This window comes from Coffea arabica, chromosome 4e (genome assembly GCF_036785885.1).
Source record: "Coffea arabica cultivar ET-39 chromosome 4e, Coffea Arabica ET-39 HiFi, whole genome shotgun sequence".
NCBI classification, from domain to species: domain Eukaryota; kingdom Viridiplantae; phylum Streptophyta; class Magnoliopsida; order Gentianales; family Rubiaceae; genus Coffea; species Coffea arabica.
In genome coordinates this window covers 45,858,118-45,879,683 of record NC_092317.1, presented here as the reverse complement: position 1 = coordinate 45,879,683, position 21,566 = coordinate 45,858,118, and the positions used below count along the sequence as shown (strand labels likewise).

The 21,566-nt window shown below is 35.6% G+C and overlaps 1 protein-coding gene and 1 non-coding gene across 2 annotated transcripts; both read left to right on the top strand.

The window, feature by feature from the left end:
* The first annotated feature begins 302 nt into the window (after positions 1-302).
* Positions 303-2,107, top strand: LOC113741068 ((-)-germacrene D synthase-like). Its single transcript, XM_027268553.1, has 5 exons — positions 303-463; positions 575-793; positions 882-1,020; positions 1,727-1,790; positions 2,094-2,107. The coding sequence occupies exons 1-5, from the start codon at positions 303-305 to the stop codon at positions 2,105-2,107; spliced, it is 597 nt and encodes a 198-aa protein (XP_027124354.1).
* An 18,046-nt stretch (positions 2,108-20,153) lies between these two features.
* On the top strand, positions 20,154-20,260 carry LOC113743111 (small nucleolar RNA R71). Its single transcript, XR_003460997.1, has one exon. It is a non-coding gene; the product is annotated as a small nucleolar RNA R71 (small nucleolar RNA).
* The last annotated feature ends 1,306 nt before the right edge of the window (positions 20,261-21,566 follow it).

The window sequence follows — 21,566 nt, the reverse complement described above, 5'->3', positions numbered from 1 at the left end:
TGAAAGAGAAACATTTCCATGTTATCACAAAAGGCATGAAAAAGAAACATTTTCATGTCATTTTTTGTTATCAAAACATACGTCCTTTTACCGTTTTTCCACTATGCAGACATATTCAAGAAATTCCTGGATGATGAAGGTAAATTTAGAGAAGATTTGGTTAATGATGTGCCAGGCATTCTTGTCTCAGATTTCGAGACAACACCATTTTAGATTCTGCTTTGGCTTTTAGTAGTAATCATCTTCAGTCATTACCTAACAAGTTAAACAGTCCACTTGATGAGCTAGTAAGTCACGCACTAATGCAGCCTAATTGGAGGGGTTTACCAAGATTAGAGGCCAGGAATTACATATCTGTTTATGAAAAAGATCATTCACATAAGACAACTTTACTAAAGCTGGCTAAGCTGGATTTTAACATGCTACAATCTCTGCACAAGGAGGAGCTACATGAAATATCCCTGTAAGTTTCTTGAAAACAATTCTCTCTAAAAATAAACCAATAGTGAAACTTATTTCTGTTCTTCAGATTATTTAAATCAGTAATCAATTAATGCAAGCTAGCGTAATTCAGGTGGTGGAAAGAATTAGACTTTGCCCGAAAACTTCCATTTGCTAGAGATCGAATTGTTGTGGACTACTTATGGATTGTGGGAGTCTATTTTGAGCCTCAATATGGTCTTCCCAGAAAGATTCTGTCAAAAGTTATCGCAATGGCATCCGTAATTGATGATGTCTATGATGTTTACGGGACTTACAAAGAACTTGAAATCTTCACAGAAGCGATCGAAAGGTTTGATTTGTTCAAATATTAAACTTGACTTTGATATAATACTTTTCCAGTGGAATTTGTTTTAATTGATGTCTTACAACTTCTGCAGATGGGATGTTGGCTGCATAAAACAACTCCCAGATTACATGAAGATTTGTTACCAAACACTCTTAGATGTGTTTGAAGAAATTGAGCAAGCTATGGTCAAAACAGGAAGATCATATCAATCATATTATGCGAAGGAAGCAGTAAGAACATGCTCAATTTTTTGTTATATATAAAACACCTTTCTTGTTGGCATATTAAATCAAGATTCAACGGTAGAAATTTTTCACATCATTATTTAATAGTGTTTAAGTTAAGTTAGAGTTTTAATAATTCTATTGGAGTCAACTTAGGGTAGTTTTATTTTTTTAAAATTAGTATTTTATTAGAAAATTTCTTATGGTATAGTCTAGTTTATAATTAGGGAGTCGTATTATTCTAGTTTATATCATTGTTAGTATTATTCCTTTTCTTCCACACATACTTGTATGTGTGTAAATTGCTTTTCCATAAACATTAATTTTATGAATTATATCTCCTACAACTTTTTGGTGGAATTTTTTGAATTCTACATTTCTTCATAGAACAATAATGGCTCACGATCCTCTCTATGACTTCCTATGTCAATGCTCATTAACTTTTTATTTCTGTGTCAATTAATACCTCTTCCACCTATCATGCAAACAATAATATTGCATGTGAAATTACACATGATGAGAAAATAGAGAGTAGAATAGAAATTCGTAATAGTATTTCATGTGAATTACACATAATCAAAAAAATAGAAGAGATATTGGAAAGAGATCAGCACCAAATATAGAATTTATTGTCCTAATTCAACAATCATGTAATAGTTTGTCTTTCTTGTAATTGAAATAGCCGATTTAGTTGCCTTCTACTAATTTGCAGATGAAGATGCTGATTCGTGCCTACTTTGTTGAGGCTAAGTGGCTAGGGATGGCAATGGGGGCGGGTGAGGGGGTTGGGGCGGGGGCTAGGGGGATTTTTTTCCCTCCGCTTAGAAACGGGGCAGGGGATGGGGGAGTGTACCCCTGCCCCATCCCCCGCCCCGCCACCCACTTTAAAAAAATAAATATATAAAATATATATGTATATAATTATATATAATATTTAAGAACAGGGGAGGGGAATAGATGACTTGCTATTTTATGCCATGTGATGATATTTTGTGGATTTAAATGCATTAGAAATGTTAAAATTGTGCTTGAAAATATTGTCATATGTCAAAATTTCTTGAAATTGGGTTTGTTGGCAGGGAGTTTCGTCTAGTTATAAGGAAAAATTCTGTCAAAATTTTTCAGCATCTTTTCCAAAATTTCACTATGGCCTCAAAATTTTCGCAATTTTGCAATTTTGTTTAAAAAAGACCAATTTGTTCCAACCTTAAGCATTGTGCTTCTTTCATTTGTTGAAACTCTATATGTAGAAATGGTTATTATGCAATTAGAATTTTGCATTTTAAAAAGAATATCTTGTAAAGTAGGGAGAATTATGCTTATAACTTTGCATGTTCAATGAGATTTCTTCTCTTTGCTTAATTTTATAAGTGATTGATATAGTCAATAAAAACTATACTCTTCCTTTGATTATTCTTCTGTATTTGCTAAGAGGGAATGCCTTTTTATCGTTTTTTGCCTTAAAAAATGAAAAAAAAAAAAAGAGCATAAGAGTTTTTATTTTACTCCAATGATTCTTGTATTGAGTAACCGAGAGTTAGTATTTACAAATGTCAACATTCGCATAAAAAAGGTACTTGAATTAAGAGTATGCATAGCAACTTGAATAAGTGAAGTATTGAATAGTCGGGAGTTTTCACCTAAAAGTATCGATTTTTGCGTCAAAAGACATTTCACTATTTGAGTAAAAATTAGTATGAATAAGTCCCTCTTAGTTGTGAAATTTGAGAAAAAGATAATTATAGGAGGAGGATAGTTATAAATTGACTATGTGATTTGCTTGCTGTCAAATTAGATTAGGGTAAGAGATTAATTTTAATTTGTTGAAATTAGGTTAGTGAAATCTTTGGGCAGTTGCTAATTTGATAGTCGCTACTCCCACAAATCAAACACTTTCGCCCCTTCCTCCAACAATCATCATCAGTGTGATTTGTCTTCTTACAATATTCACAGGCTAAGCAAGAAGCCACTTTTTGGCCTTCTCGAGAAATTTTCTCCTATCCTATTTAACTTTTTTTTGTAGACCCTTCATCTAGTACTCCTAGTGTCCATGGTGGGTAAGGTGAATGGTTCATTTTTTGCACTTTGAAAGGCATTATCTTTTCTCTAGACTCCTAATATGTACTATTAGATGCACTCCTTTTTCGTGCTTGAAAAGTTTTTACCTGTGCCTTCGCATTCTCAATTCTTTAACCTTTCTCAAGAGATTCCGTAAAAATATTAACTTGAACCACTGCTAAAGCTTCCTGGATCTCCAAATTCAATCCTTGTATAAACCGTCTCACTCTCCTTTGCTCCGTAACCACCAATTCAGAAGCAAATTTATACAGTTTAGTGAATTGCGTTTCATATTCAGCCACACTCTAGATTCTCTGACGCAACCTAATAAACTCATCCTCTTACTTTTCTTGGACCAAAGGTAGGAGGTATTTCTCATTAAACTCCCTTATAAAGTTTACCCACGTCCATGCAGTCTGTTCTCTCTCCCACTTTGCCCTAATAACATTCCACCATGCCCGGACTGGTCTTTCGAATTGAAATATAGCAAAATTCACCTGTTTTTGCTCCGTGTAGTTCAAAGCTACAAAGATATTAATCATCACTTCTAACCACTGCTTAGCTGTCTCTGGATCAAGCCTTCCAAGGAATTTAGGAGGAACAAACTTTTGAAACCGCTCTAGGGCCCTATCCTCTCCTATTTCAGGGTTCCGAGGTTGATTCACTGGAGTTTGGTCTTGTTGTTCTACCAATCGCGCTAAAATATTGGTCATTTGTTGTATCACTGTCGCCACTTGGTCCCCTGCTTCAACGCTCAGTCCACAATCTTACTCGGCTGCTGTTTCTCTTTCATTCCTTGGTTCTTGTAATTGTCTAACCCCACGGCCACGACTAGCTCCACGTCTGCGACTACGTCTCCCTTCCATACCCTTTTCTCTCTTTTTTTTTTCAAAAGGTGATATAGTACGTAAACAAAATAAATTGGCTAAAGCGGCAAGATAAAGACAATTTTAAACCATAAAACCAAGAATAAAGAAACATGCTTAGCATATCTATAATACACCAAGTTCACAAAGATACATATCAAGCTGAACAAAATTAAGTGCAACAAGTACTATACATGTGACCATTGACATGTCACGAGCAAAATACATGCAGTGGCAAAATAAGAAGAAAAATACGACATGCCTTCCCAACCACCCTAACTTACTTCCTACAACCTTAAGTTCTTACGTCTCTAGCTTAGGTCATCACTAAACCAGCTGATTCTACTTCTCTCTAGCCGATATTGTCTCATACTCGGTTAACTCTTGAGTACTCGGGTACAAGAATCCGAAATAAGATAATTCACAATTCGAGCCGGCCGGTCCCAAGAGTAAATCACCATATTTGAGATTCCTATCCGACATACATATCTAATTTTTCCCAAGTATCAAGATAAAGGGTTTATACCTATCACATTCATGATTCATAGCTTACACTCTAGAAGAGTACTTAAGTTTTTACTCATTCCCATAACACCAACTCAAGCTCACCCTGCGCAGAGACCACGCAAAATGGCTCTGATACCACCTGTGACAACCCCACCTCTCCCTAGGGCGTACCCCAGGATTTTAGAGGACCGCTTGCCCAACTCTTGCCAGGACTCGTTCACTCTCTTCAAATAAAATAAAGTATAACCTGAAGAATAAGTGAAATAACAGTTCCCAAACTTGGAACGTATACTTACATTAATTTTTATTTCAAACATTCATATAATCCCAAATATAACAAAAGTTATGAATTCTAGATATATTCAACCCTAACCGAGCACTAATGCGAGTACAATCGCAAAAATTCAAAAACTATACTATGCTAGCCTGTACCAGTCTCACGCCATTGCTCGTATCCCTTGTAAAGAAAACAAAAACTAAAGGAATGAGCTAAAAGTCCAGTGAGATTTCCATACAAGTAATCAAGCAATTTAAACAAGGACATTATTCATTGAAGAACAATTAATCAAGAAAACATTCACAATATACAAGCAATGAGAACACACTCATTAAAAGGATACATGCTCATGTGGAACCATTCGTTCATTCATTCGCCAACCATTTTCCTTATCCCTCCAATTATTAGAAAAATATTTGCAAGTGAAAACTTCTCCAGTGTTCTTGACATTCATTCATTGATTTCATTTCTCGCCACTAGCCAATTCACTGGCCAGTTCTCTACCAACCTTTGTGGTCATACTCGAGTATACCAAAACACTGTCCCAGGGTCACCAGCCGCTCGATCAAATCAGCTTCTGGCTCGAGTCGGCTGGCAATGAAGGGTAAGGGTCCAGTTCAGCCAAAAGGCTTACATTCATGCACAAGTAGCATTCAATCATTTAATCATTGAAAATTTCACGTTAACTTAGGTCGAGTGTGATAAAATACACACTCGTCTATCAAGAATTCATTTAATAATCATTGAAAACATTTAACATTCAAGCAAACATTCACAACAATCCACATAGTACAACATACAAAGAACACCCACCAGTTTAAGCAAAATAACGTCAAAAGTTTCCGTCCGGATTATGCCCTTGATCACCGAAAAATCCTAAGAATAACCAAGAAAAAAATATTATGGTTCAACCATCCAAAGTTTAGGTGAACCCAAAGAAAATCCGAGTAATTACTAGTACAAAGTGTAAATATGATTTTCGAGTGAAAAGAAAACATTTAGACTCAAGGACATGAGTAACCAAGAATTTCCCCATCCAATCATAAAACCAGGTTCAAAAGTGTTTAACAACTCCAACGGAAAACGAATGAAACGAAAGCCATGTCAGAATCTGCCTAACATTTGGCCAGATTGCCAGTCGGATTCGAGGCAGTGAACGAAAGAAATCCTTTCATCTTCCCCTATCAATTCGGCCATGTATCCGGCCAATATCTGGCCGGATATACGGCCGGATTTGCTGCCGACTCAAACATGTTCAGGTTGGAAAATCTTCATGGCAAGACTAAAGTTTCATAGCAAGGCTGAAAATTCTCAACCAAAGCTGGAATATGGAACTAAAGCTGGAAAATCCTTATTTGGAAGCTAAAAGTCATATTAAAACTAGAAATCTTCATATCATCTCCCTCAAGTCTATAGCAAAGCTAGATATAATCATCTCATGGCTGGAAAATATGAATCAAAACTAGAAAAGTTTCACCAACTTCACAACCCATGAAATCTTTCGTAAAACTTCCATATTCAAGTAATATATCCACTTAAATGTAAGATTAAAGGGAAAAAGTAGTTTCTTGCCAAGAATACCTTCAATTCCTAAGGAAAGTATCAAATCACAACTTTCTTTTCCAAAGTCACACCACACCAAGCTCCTTCCTTCCTTGTTGCAACCTTCTATGGATGGACTTAGGGTTTGAGGCTAATTTTCCCACAAAATCTTGCTAGAAATCAAGATGAAACTTGAAGGAGTTTTTTCCTTTTTCTCTCCTATCTTTCTCGGCCAAGCTTAGCAAGAAGTGAAGTGTTTTTGGTTCAATTTTTTTACAAGATGAAGACTAAGAGTAGTCTTGGTCAAGACCTTGGATGGATTTTTGACAAATGGCAAGATCACCAATATTTCTACCAAAATATCTTTCTTTTCCTCAAATATTTCCTAATACTCCTTTTTACAAAGTCCCCTTTGTACAAAACTCCCTCATTTCCTCACAATTTATACCACACATCCCACTAGTTGGTCGAATTGGAATAGCTCCCTTATACTTTTGTTTTAACTTATGATTCACTAACTTATTATTAACACTTCTAATCACACACTTCCTCTTACCTAACTCTCACTCTTATCCACCAAATTTAGTACACACACCTCACCAACTAATCACACTACCAAAATACACCAAAACCCTAACTTACTCTAACTTGAAAAGTTAAAGTAAAACTCTTGGCTCAACTAATGAAATCACCATGAAATTTAGGGCTAGTAAATAGTTAAATAATCAAGTAAAGAAACATAGAAGGATATATAAATTAACTTTTTGAAAAAAAAATAGGAGAAAATTCTAAAGGAATTTTCGAGTCCTCACAAGAAATATGTCCTTTTTACGTATATATTTTGGATTTTTTTGTAGGAGTTAGAAATGGACTTTATTTTGGACAAGAAATAAGTTTACATTATGATGATTGAAGTCCTAAAGGTCACAAGAATGGTGAGTTTCAAAGATGGTTCAAGTCGTTAAAAGAAGAAAACGAAGAAATGTATCGAAAATGAAAGTCGACTAGAATCCCTCCAAACGATCCAACAAGTTTTTGGAGGGATTCATGACAAGGAGAATAATCAAAATTTGAATCAAAACAGGGGAGGAATCCCCCCAAGGAATCCGGCTGGATTCTGGAGGGATTGCCTAAAGGGATTCTGGTCAACAATGACGGCTACTACTTGCGCAACTTGTTTTCACCTCTATATTTTCACAAATTTTGAGAGACAATTTGTAGAAAATTTGTAGTTATAAGAAGATTCTAACAACAAATCTTGACTTTATTTCTTCCAAAATGATGAACTTTAGTTTTGAGCCAAAATTGTTGACATTTAGATCCAATGTTCACACTTGAAGGAAGACACAAAGAGGAAAGATTTTTTGCTAAATAGGATCTTGTATATTTCATTTTAAAGAGCTTGGAGAGAGGCAAGGAACACCACAAAAATATAGTTTCTTAGCTCTCTAAGTTTCGGTGGTGTAGGATAATTTAGTTTTAACTAGTTCATTCTTTCTTATGTGTTAGGTAGATGAAAATGAAATTGGGGGATGAAGAAGGCAAAGAGAGGGCTCATGTGACAAGAGTTACTCTATCTTCCCAACTCTTTATCTTTTATAATTGATTCTAAATTTAGTTAATATACAAGTTTGGATTTTATGTTTATTATGTGTTTCTAAAGTTTATACCTTGGGTTTTGGTTGAACTTTCTATCATTGTATTGTGTTGATTTCTTGGCTATTTGATACTCTTATTTTGAGCAAACTATTTAACATTTTTGCTCATCTAATCATGATTAACTGACCATTAATTGTGATAATTTTAAGGAGTTAAGTTAGTATTAAAAATTGGGATTTAACACTAGTTCAAAAAATGCTAAACCTAGGAAATACACTCACTAAAGTAGAGGTGCACCTTTGTAGATTTAGTAATTTATTTCATGTAATTTCATAAAGGTAATGAACTTGTTACTAAGTTTATAACCACGAGAGTAGGTATGAATTAATCATAAGTATAGTTAATTCACTAGAAGAGTAGATTTCACATACATAAAGAAATTATGCCATAACTAACCAAGATAGTGGTACTCAATGATCTAAAAATTGCACTTGTGTGAGTAGTTTGGGATACCATAACCTAAGGAGTTTTCATTTGCTATTTTCTTGCACATTTTAACTTAGTTTTATTTCCTTCAATTTATTGATCGTCTAAATAATAGAGAACCTTAATAGTACCAGTAGTTGTCCATTCTTCCTTATAGGTTCGACGCTTAATTTTCTATACTCAATCTTGACTTGTATATTTGCAGAAAATCGCGTTTGTGGTATTTAGAAATTTATAAATGTAAAACTTGACAATAAATTGAGCTAATTTTTATATGCATATCCTGCGCTCGTCAATAATTTTGCTAAATGAATTTTTAATATTAATTCATTGTATCAAATAGTCTACGCATAATGTGACACTGATACGATCACTAACCATGCATACACAAGTGTACTGCATGGATTTGTCAGTACATGGATTTGTCATATTAATTCGTTGGATCGAATCGTCTATGTATCATATGTCTCTCAATAACCATTTATGGAAAATCAAGTCGTTGAATGAAATCGTCTCTATGTACCATATGGAATTGCATGTAAATTAATCTTACAATTTATAGTTCTAACCCCATCTCCTGATTGAAGGAAAAAATGTAGACTTACTATTATCAATGTATCACATAATTGACGGGATTTTTATATCAACGCAAGTTTAATTCCGATTTTACACCCGTTGGACTGCAAGTATACAGGTCGCAATTGTAGTACAAGATGTGTATCGGGTCGATCCCACGAGGAGCAATTTAAACAATTACTAAGCCCTTGTTTTCTCTATTATTTAGACTTACAATTAATTTGAGCAGAGAAAGTATAATGTTGTAGTCTACAAATCTGATATACAAATCTAGTTCAACAAATGTTGAATGCAAATAGAGAAATTTCACTTAAGGAAGATTCTAGGGATATAGATTCCACTTATGGCATAAACAACACAAATGAATGGATTTACTTCTTGCTATTATTCTTGTTTAACCAGAGATTCATTTCCAAAATTACCAAGTCTCATTTTCATGATGAAATGACCTAGAGCAATATAGATTTCCCTATTTTCATGGTGAAATACTACTACTACTCCGTTTTATTTTATGAAATGCTAAATAATCCACCTAAGCGTATCTCTATTTTCATGAACATACAACTCAAGCTCTACTCATGTGTTTCCATTGTTATTACCAATTCTTATTGACAACACAAATGAATGGATTTACTTCTTGCTATTATTCTTGTTTAACCAGAGATTCATTTTCAAAATTACCAAGTCTCATTTTCATGATGAAATGGCCTAGAGCAATATAGATTTCCCTATTTTCATGGTGAAATACTACTACTACTCCGTTTTATTTCATGAAATGCTAAATAATCCACCTAAGTGTATCTCTATTTTAATGAACATATAACTCAAGCTCTACTCATGTGTTTCCATTGTTATTATCAATTCTCATTGAACAATAACAACTATAAACAAGCTATTGGTGATCAATCAACAACAAGTAATCACAGTTACACAAGTAGACAAGTTAATACAAGATATAACAAGTGTAAATCACATTCAATTCATATTATTTAGCCATAAGTTTCATCTACTCCCTAGATAAAGAAAATTAGCTACTCATGAATGATTTAACAATCAAACTCACAAGTTTATTAATGCAAAACATCATAGAGTACAAATATAAGAAAGATAAAAGAAAGCTTAGCCAATTGAAGGTGAAGTGCTCCAATTCCTGCTATGCTCTTGCACAATATGATTACAAGTAAAAAACTCCAACAATGCTTCTCCAAGAACTCCTATCTAGAGAGGAAAAAAATGTTACAAGATGAAAAACTAGTTACGTATATTCCCTCTCTTCCTTCTCCCTTGTGTTTCTGCTTAAAAGGTGGTAGAAAGCCTACTATTTTCCCTTCATAATTCCTTCACTCAGATTTTGTAAAAAGAAGTTAAAGATATGATGTTTCTTTTTGTCTACACTCATTTGGTCTCTCTTTTGTTGTAGAAGCATGTGCCACCGATTTCTATCCCTCAAAATAGCTGAAAAAGTTGTGAGAAAGGTAAAGAAAAACGGTTGTGCCACTTGCTGAGGAGAGAGGCAGATCCGAGGAGTGAAAATGGATCCGAGCTCGGATCTGTGGATCCGAGGACTTTCCATGATGGATCCGAGGTCGGATCTTCCTGACCTCGGATACACTCCGCCAAAAGTACAGACGAGGGATCGGATCTATCTTGTACACACGGATCCGAGCTTGGATCCATTTAGAGCAATTTTCCAGTTTTTCACTTCTTCCCTTTTCCTACATTTTTGCTCCCAATTTCTTGTATACTTTGTTCTCTGGATGACCCTTACATTTCTTTCAGCTTGTGCATGAATTTCATATATCAATTACCTTCACAATTTCACAAAATTAACGCATTAATCCACTCATTTATCAATTTTTGAACCTTTAAACAATATTTAAGCAATTATCACCAAAAGAGTTCAAATATGGATTTAATCTTCTCAAAACATACCAAAAATTCATGCCAAATTTGTACAAAATGTACGTTAAATATTCACTTATCAAACTCCCCCACACTTGAATCATTGCTTGTCTTCAAGCAATTTTACACAACTTACTTCAAAGGTTCAATAGATAAAACAATATACGTACTTTTGTCAAATTTAATTCCTCAAAAACCTAGAAACCAATCATTATGCCATTTCTCAGATTACACTAAATACTTATAATATTCAATTAAATAAAAGTAATTATGCCTTAATTTCAACAAATTCAAATCAATTCTCTCATTCTATCCTAATTCCACAAATAAGTAAATCACATAGTCAATTTTATGGCCTTCCTCATCCTAAAACTTAACAATTTAAAGGGATTTATTCACATTTCATCTTATTTAAATAGTGAAAACGTCTTTTTACGCGAAAATCAACACTTTTAGATGAAGATTTCCGGTTACTCAACATTTCACTTATTTAAATTGCTAAGCATACTCTTAATTCCAATACCTTTTTACACGAATGTCGACATTTGTAAATGCCAACCCCCGGTTACTCAGTATGTGAATCATTGGAGTAGAAAAGTAATAATATTATTCTCTTCTTCTTCTTCTTTTTTTAAAGGTATAATTTCTTTTTCCCTCTAAGTATAATTAAAGGAAGAATTTGACCTTGTCTTTGACTATATCAATCACTTACTTATAAAATTAAGTGAAAATGAGAAATATCATTAATCTTGCAAAATTCTAAGCATAATTTTTCTTATTTAACCAAATATACTTTCTAAAATGTAAATATCCTAATTGCATAATAACTCATTCCAAGCCAAATAAGAACTAACTTTTCCAAAATACACATAGCATTTTATCCAAAGGAAGAATTAGACACTTAAAATTTTAACATTTTAGCCATTTAATTGGAAGAATTGCAATGAAATATTGAAAAATATTTTAGAAAAATTTTGACAGAGTTTTCCCATAAAAATGGGTGAAACTCCCTGCCAACATCCTCAATTTCACAAAAATTATCCTCATGACAATATCTCCAGATATAATTCCAACATTTTTAAGCCATAAACAACTAAAATCATGAATTTCAAGACACAATCACCCATAAGATAAAGTAATCCCTCCCCCACACTTAAAATCTACAATGTCCTCATTGTAGAGGAAGGTAAAAGAACTGAAACTTCCCTCAAATAGGTGGTGATGCAATTTGAAGCCCTTAATCATCACGATCATCCAATTTCTATCCAAAATGAGACAACAAGGGTACCAAACACCATAAGTAGCACAAGATGATTCAAATAAAAGAAAAATAAAATCTACAAAGTTTGTCTTAACAAAAGAAAAGAAAAATAAAGAAATAAAAGATCCAATCTGCTAAGTAGCGTCATGACTGCTCGGAACGAGGGTCTACTGCCTCCTCGGCTCCATGAGGACCCTGTGAGGTACCAATAGGGCCCTCCTCCTGATGAGGTGTCGGAGTAAGGGACCGTCGGATATGAAAATGATCCTCGATCGCACGAAGACGGCGATCATGTCAGTCGAGGCGCTCAGTCATCATCCGCTCCGTCTGGTCAATGCGCTCGACAACTCGCGTCTCCATACAGCAAATAGCATTGAGAAGCTCTTGCCACTTGGAGCGCGGTTGAGGAGGTGGTCGCGGAACCGGAGGAGGAAGAGTCTGCTGCGCCTCCGTGTCTTGAGTTTCCGCTTGTGGTTCAGTGTGAGGCGGAGGCTGAGTGGAAGTCGATGCTTCTACTGTGTCCCGGACCAAAGCAGCTCCAAAATTCGTAGAAATATCCAAGGATTTGAGTATCGAAACATTTACCTCCTCAGCCGACCTAGTTACCACCGCTCTCTCGGTTCCAAGAGGAATTTTGAGCTTCTCAAAAACGAGGGATAGCAGTCGAGAAAATCCGAAGCAAGTCTCGCCGGCCCTCATGCGAGCTGTGGTCCGCATATAACTGATGACAATGCTGGGTAGAGGAATACCGATCAACTGCCTACCCACTCCATGTATCATCTTATCCAGAAAATAGAGATCGCTATTTCGGATCTCCCATTTGCCACTCCTTTTCAGCACCACATTAAAGGCAAAAAGATAGAAGATCAGGTGGTACCGATGCTCGAAGGAGTCGGCATATACCATGAGTTTTTTCGAACTTCCTCACTCACGGTACTGACCCTTTAAACGTCCCACGGCCTCTCTCACTTGCCAAGGGTCTCGAGCCTTGAATTCCTTGGTCAATTTGACATCTTCGCCTTCGTCTTTGAGTTTGACGAATTGTCTCAGTGTATCTCGATTGAGAGCCACTCTTCTGCCTCGAACCCACGAGATGATGAGGTTGCCACTGTGGCTCTGTTTGTTTTCTACATTGGCATAGAACTCCCGGACCAGGTTGGGATAGTAGTGCTTGGGCAATTGAAGGATGTTCTCCCATCCGAGTCTCTTGAATACCGTCGAAATGTGGTAGTGCGCATCCATCTCCGGTGCCAAGTGTTTCTCAATTATGATCTCCTTGTCCAGTCCGGCGTCATACCACTGTTGGTTTTCAAGCGATGTGAATCGTGTGATATCGTAGTCTGGAGGTGGCTCGTCACGGCTAGTAGACGCTGTCTTCCGGCGAGAGCGAGGTGGCGGCTCCGGCGAAGGAGATTCTTCCTCAGGTGACTCCTCATGCAAAGAGGATGTGTGTTCCTCACTTGACGATGACGAAGAAGTGGGAGTCCTAGCCCTTCTTGTGCGAGCCATGATGCCTGTAAACAAACAAGATGAATATGCATTATAAACAATATAATCTTGCTCAAACATGTTAAATGAGAATTTAAGAAAATTTCGGTAGAGTTTTCCCTTGAAAAAGGGCTAAACTCCCTGCCAACAATCAAACATACTTTGCTTAACACATTCTTAAATTCAACTTTAACATTTAGACACTATATTCTCAATAAGAAAATCATATCATGCACAGTAAGTCCAAACACTTGAGAATTATAGAAATGTTCAAGAATGAACACTCAAACACTTGAGAATATCTCCAATCCAATTCATAACACTCATAACACTCAATTTAAATACACATGAGTTCCAATTCATCCAAAAAAATACTAATTATCTCAAGTAAAAGTGGTTCAATGTGTTTAACTTAATCGGGAACACACTCTTTTACCCAATGGGTTATTGCTCTAATGATAGCATATCATTTTCAATTGATATGACAGTGATTTCTACCTCTCGGAACAAGTTCATATATTCAATGAAAGCAAACTTCACAAGTCTAAATCACTAAAATGCTCAAACCCAAAAATTGAGAAAGAAATCTCAAAAATATCACCAAATCCACAATTTTCTCAAAAATAAGCATGAAAATAGTTGTAATAATCTATTTAAGCACAATGTAGCATAATTGTATCAAGGAATTCCAACAAATAATTATTTATCACAATATACCCAAAAACTAGAAAAATACAAAATTAGAAGTTATGAAATCTCAAAGAGAATTTCAAATTGTTACCTCAAATGTGTAGATTGATGATGGGGAATGATAGTAATGCAAATATGAAAGAGCAACAGTCCAGATTCTGCCCCAAATTGATGAAATTCAGTGCGGCCCTATTTTGAGTTTTGAAGATCAAAACCTCTCAAATTGATGTTTTTGATTCGAGAAAACTGAGGGTTTATGATTAACAAAGGTTGGGAGGTGTTTTTATGGTGAAAAAATTGAATGATTATTTGATGAAATGGAAGATTGGAGGAAGAGAGTAGGGTTTCGGTGAGAAGAGGGAAGAAGAATTTTGAAAAGTGCAGAAACGAAGCCTCGTTTCTATTATATCCGCGAACCGATCCGAGGTCGGATCTTTTCTGAAAGGCCTCAGATCCGACAGGGCTCGGATCAGTCCCAACAGAAACACAGACGAGCTCTCGGATCTATCTGGGTTAGAATGGATCCGAGCGCGGATCAATGGATCTGCGGTCGGATCTGTCTGGGCTTTTTCGGATCCGAGCTCGGATCATTATTTCTCTGCACTAATTGCAAAAACTGCAATTTTTTAAACTTTTTCTCCCTTTTCCGGCCAATTCCAAATCACACATTGGACAAACTTTTTATCAATTCTAACCTCCCACGCACATGTAATATACCATAAACACAATATCCAACCTTTCAAAACACAACAAACACATTTGCATTGAAAATCGAGGGATGAGGTTCTTTGATTATTTTTGCACTTTTACACTCAAATGGCATTTTTGGACATTAAATACATATCAAATGAGTCCATGAGCCTTTATAACCGTGATATCACCAAAACTCACTTAAATATACTTGAAATGCACAATGTATGTATATGCAAGGGAATTTTAAGCACTTAAAACACAATTTGGTAAGAAAAACTCCCTTTTTACACATGTTCTTCAAGTGCACCTCCAAGATGGATGATAAAACTCTCGTACCTCCTACAAACAAGTGAAATACATCTAATTAGTCAATTAAATTACACCAAAATGTAAGAAACACATAAAAACACATAAATACACTATTATTATTGGGTTGCCTCCCAACAAGCGCTTTTGTTTATAGTCGTTGGCTCGACTCTCCTATAACTTCTTTAATTCTCCATTGCATTTCCTAAGGAGTAAATTACTCCTTTAGGAACTTTTTCTCCGGCCAAATAGGGCTTCAATTTTTGGCCATTTACTTTGAATGGAGCACCAGTTTCTCCTTTTATTTCCACTGCTCCATAAGGAAACATGCAAATCACTGCAAATGGACCGGACCATCGAGACTTAAGTTTTCCAGGGAATAATTTGAGCCTTGAGTTAAACAACAAAACCTTTTGCCCTTCTTCAAAATGCTTAGGAAGAATGTGTTTATCATGCCAAAATTTCACTTTTTCTTTGTAAATCCTGACATTCTCATACGAAGTCAACCGCAATTCCTCCAATTCGCTTAACTCAAGCATTCTCATTTCACCTGCAGATTTAAAATCAAAATTAATTGCTTTAACAGCCCAATAAGCTCTATGTTCTATCTCCACTGGTAAATGATACGCTTTCCCATAAACAAGCTTATATGGAGATATTCCCAACGGCATTTTAAATGCAGTTCTATACGCCCATAAAGCATCTTCAAGCTTGTTCGACCAATCCTTTCTTGATCGGTTTACCGTTTTCTCCTAAATGATTTTAATTTCCCGGTTGGCCAACTCCGCTTGTCCATTAGCTTGAGGATGATAGGGGAGTGACTTTTTATACCTACATCCATATTTAAGCAACAAAGTGTCAATAATTTTATTACAAAAATGCATACCTTCGTCGCTTATTATTGCCTTTGGGACTCCAAACCTGCAAAATATGTTCCGTTTAAGGAATTTAAGCACAACTTTAACATCATTAGTTTGTGAAGGAATGGCCTCCACCCATTTAGAAACATAATCAACTGCTAAAAGGATGTACTTATTATTATATGAATTAGGAAATGGTCCCATAAAATCAATGCCCCAAACATCAAATAACTCAACTTCCAAATATGTAGTCAAAGGCATTTCATTCTTTTTTGAGATATTACCGGTCCTTTGGCATTGATCACAACTTTTAACCCAATTTTTAGTGTCTCGGTACATAGTAGGCCAATAAAATCCAGATTGCCATATCTTTGCTACGGTCAATAAAATCCAGATTGCATTAAAATGCTATGTACCTCCTCCTCCGGAACACATCTTCTAATTATTCCATCTGCACAATGTTTATAAAAGAATGGTTCCTCCCAAAAGTAATGTTTAGCATCATTTAAGAATTTTTTTCTTTGATGAGAATTCAAGTCATTTGGTATCATTCCACTAGCTATAAAGTTAACTAGATCAGCATACCATGGTGACTTATAAATTGCCATTAAAAACTCATCTGAAAATTCTTCTTTAATGGACGAATGGTTTTCTTGCGGCATGTTCTCCAGTCTAGAAAGATGATCAGCAACTAAATTCTCGGATCCTTTTTTATCTTTGATTTCCAAGTCAAATTCCTGCAACAATAAAATCCATCGAATTAGTCGCGGTTTTGCATCTTTCTTATTTAACAAATACTTGAGTGCTGCATGGTCAGTATAAATTATAACTTTAGATCCTACTAAGTACGATCTAAATTTATCCAATGCAAAAATCACTACTAGCAACTCCTTCTCTGTTGTTGCATAGTTGATTTGGGTTTCATTTAAGATTCTACTTGCATAATAAATGACACGAAATCGTTTATCATGTTTTTGTCCAAGAACAGCCCCAACTGCAAAATCACTTGCATCACACATCAATTCGAATGGCACGCTCCAATCCGGTGATGCTATTATAGGTGCGGAGACAAGTTCCTTTTTCAACCTATTAAATGCAAGTAAACACTCATTATTAAAGTGAAAAGGAACATCTTTTACAAGTAATTCACATAAAGGCTTAACAATCTTTGAGAAATCCTTAATAAATCGTCGATAAAATCCAACATGTCCAAGAAAGCTGCGAATGCCTTTCATATTGATCGGTGGAGGCATTCTCTCAATAACCTCTATTTTGGCTTGATCAACCTCAATACCTTCTGAGGAAATTTTGTGGCCTAACACAATACCTTCACAAACCATGAAGTGACATTTTTCCCAATTGAGTACAAAGTTTGTTTCTTCACATCTCTGCAAAATTAGATCTAAATTGTTAAGACAATCATCATAAATAGATCCAAATACAGAAAAATCATCCATGAAGATTTCCATAATTTTCTCATTAAAATCAGAGAAAATTGCCATCATGCATTGTTGGAAGGTGGCCGGTGCATTGCACAGTCCGAAAGGTATCCTTCGAAATGCAAAAGTACCGTAAGGACAAGTGAATGTAGTTTTCTCTTGATCTTTCGATGCAATGACTATTTGATTGTATCCTGAAAAACCATCCAAGAAACAATAAAATTCATATCCGGTCAATCTTTCTACCATTTGATCAAGAAAAGGAAGAGGAAAATGATCTTTCAAGTAGTTGCATTCAGTTTTCTGTAACCAATACAGACTCGCCAACCAACCACAACTCTAGAGGGAATCATTTCATCATTTTTACCATGTACTATGGTTATCCTCCCATTCTTTGGCACTACATGAATAGGAGAAATCCAAACACTATCAGAAATTGGAAAAATTATACCTGCATCCAACCATTTAAGGATTTCTACTCTTACCACTTCCTTTATATTTGGATTTAACCTTCTTTGAGTCTCAACTACTGGTTTAGAATTCTCTTCCAATAAAATCCTGTGCATACAAATAGTTGGACTAATTCCTTTGATATCAGAAATTGTCCATCCTATAGCCTTTAAATGCTTCCTTAAAACACGTAAAATCTTGTCTAATTGTTCCTCATCTAATGTTGAATTTACAATCACCGGCAGTGTCTCTTTTTTTCCAAGAAACGCATATTTGAGGTGCTTAGGCAGCGGCTTAAGCTCAAGCTGCGGTGCTTGCTCACATGATGGTGGAGGTAGCCCTTTGCTCAGTCCTAACTCCTCATATGCATTCCTCCTTTTATAAGAAACCTGTGCCTGCAAAAAGTCAGTCATTTTTTTAATTTGTTCCTCTTGTATACCTATACCATTAAGACAAAGTTCAAGAGAATCATTATCAAGATTAACTTGACTCATTTCTAATGCCAATTCATCACATATATCAACCGAATAAACATGGTCGGTAAAAGAGGGATATTTCTCCACTTTACTCAAATCAAATTCCACTTCCTTTTCACCGATTTGAAACTTAAACTTATCTCGTTTGACATCTATTATTGTACCTGCAGTGGCCAGAAATGGTCTACCAAGTATAATAGGTACATTTACATCTTCCTCCATATCTAAAACAACAAAATCGACAGGAATAATGAATTTTTGCACTTTAATGAGCACATTCTCCAATATGCCCATTGGATGTCTAATAGACCTGTCAGCCAATTGCAAGGAAATGTTAGTACGCTTCAACTTTTTCAACCCCAATTGCCTAGCCACAGTTAAAGGGATCAATGACACACTTGCACCAAGGTCACAAAGTGCTTTAGAAAATTCTACATTACCGATAGTGCAAGGAACTGTGAAACTTCCTGGATCTTTCAACTTGGGTGGCAATTTGTTTTGTATGATTGCACTACATTTTTCCGTTAATGCAATTGTTTCACTATCTACCAACTTCCTTTTCTTGGTCATTAACTCCTTGAGAAACTTTGCATATGAAGGAATCTGCAAAATAGCATCCACAAAAGGAATGTTAATATGTAATTGTTTAAAAATGTTGACAAATTTCTCAAATTCTTTGTCATTTCTTGAAGGATTCAATCTTTGAGGGAATGGCACCGGTGGAGGAATTGGTGTTGTATCTCCCATTTGTGGTTCATTTTCCTCCATCATTTCTTTCCCTTTTTCTTTCTTACTTTCCTCTCCTAACTCACTCAATTTCTTATTTTCTCTTTTTTTAAACTCTCTTCCACTTCCAACTATCGGTGGCTCAACTAATTCTTTACCACTACGGAGGGTTATAACCTTCACATGCTCCCTTGGGTTCACCTCAGTCTTGCTAGATAAATCCCCTTGGTTGCGATTATTAACCGCATTAGCAATTTGGCCTAATTGGATCTCAACATTCCTGTACATATTGGTGAGTTGGTCCATTCTTCCCTCAATTCTTTCAAACCGTTGAGTAGTGGCACTAGCTAACTTTTCAATTTTATCATTTGATACATTGGCTAGCTTTTCAATCGCCAATTCCCAAGCTGGTTTGGACTCATGCAGTAGTTGCTTTTGTTGAAAACCCGGTGGATTAACTGGTTTTTGTTGGCTCCCTTGATCTTTTCATCCAAAATTCGGGTGATTACGCCATCCTGAATTATAAGTATTGGAATATGGATTGTTTTGGGGTGGACGGTTGTAATTGTTGAGATATTGAACCTGTTCACTGCTAGAACACATAAAATCATCATGATCTCCGCTGCAAGTGGTACAAGATGCAACAACTACTCCTTGATTAGAACTAGAACCAACTTGCCTATTAAGCATCTTGACCACATTATCCATTTTTGCACTTAACATATTCAAGGTATCTACTTCGAGCATACCTGCGATTCTCCTTGTATTACCTCGTTCGTTTGCCCATTGGTAGTTGTTAGCAGCCATTTCTTCAATCAATTGCTGAGCTTCCTCAGCTGTCTTTCCCATCAAAGCTCCTCCCGCTACAGCATCTACATGCGTCTTTGTTGGATAGGTGAGACTATTATAAAATGTTTGGACTACTAGCCAATCGGGTAGACCATGATGAGGGCATCTTCGTTGCAATTCCCGATAACACTCTCAAGTTTCATACAATGTCTCTCATTCCTGTTGAGAGAAACTAGTTATATCCATTCTCAATTTAGCAGTTTTTCCAGGTGGAAAGAATTTATTAAGAAAAGTCTTAGCTAATTCATCCCAAGTGGTAAAAGTGTTTGGAGGATGAGATTGTAACCAAACTTTAGCCTTGTCCCTTAGTGAAAATGGAAACAATCGAAGTTTAATTGCATCTTCACTAACACCATTAAACTTAATTGTATCACAAATTTCAAGAAATGTTGACAAGTGGAAATTTGGATCTTCGGTAACATTACCTCCATATTGAGATTGTTGTACCATTTGAATCAATGATGGTTTTATCTCAAAGTTATTAGCGTTTACCGTTGGCCTTACAATGCTAGTCTGAGAACCTTGTGCTCCCGGTAAAGCAAAATCTCGCAGAATTCTCCTATTTGATTCATTTTCTGCCATTTCTTCTTTAAATTGTAATTCTATCAAGATATCTTCTATTGGCTGCCAAATCTCTTGTTTCTCTTGATGTGATGTACTCCTCCTTTTTCTGTGTAATGTTCTTTCAATTTCAGGATCGAAATGTGCAACTTCTCGATTTGATCGGTGCATACACTACAAACAAAAAAAACACGAGAAATTATGCAGTTTTAATTCAACAACTTGAATAAAAACAATGAAAATATCTAAATTAATAGAGATGATTAGGCCCTAATATTGCCGCTCCCCGGCAACGGCGCCAAAAACTTGACGGGATTTTTATATCAACGCAAGTTTAATTCCGATTTTACACCCGTTGGACTGCAAGTATACAGGTCGCAATTATAGTACAAGATGTGTATCGGGTCGATCCCACGAGGAGCAATTTAAACAATTACTAAGCCTTTGTTTTCTCTATTATTTAGACTTACAATTAATTTGAGCAGAGAAAGTATAATGCTGTAGTCTACAAATCTGATATACAAATCTAGTTCAACAAATCCTGAATGCAAATAGAGAAATTTCACTTAAGGAAGATTCTAGGGATATAGATTCCACTTATAGCATAAACAACACAAATGAATGGATTTACTTCTTGCTATTATTCTTGTTTAACTAGAGATTCATTTCCAAAATTACCAAGTCTCATTTTCATGATGAAATGGCCTAGAGCAATATAGATTTCCCAATTTTCATGGTGAAATACTACTACTACTCCGTTTTATTTCATGAAATGCTAAATAATCCACCTAAGTGTATCTCTATTTTCATGAACATACAACTCAAGCTCTACTCATGTGTTTCCATTGTTATTACCAATTCTCATTGAACAATAATAACTATAAACAAGCTATTGGTGATCAATCAACAACAAGTAATCACAGCTACACAAGTAGACAAG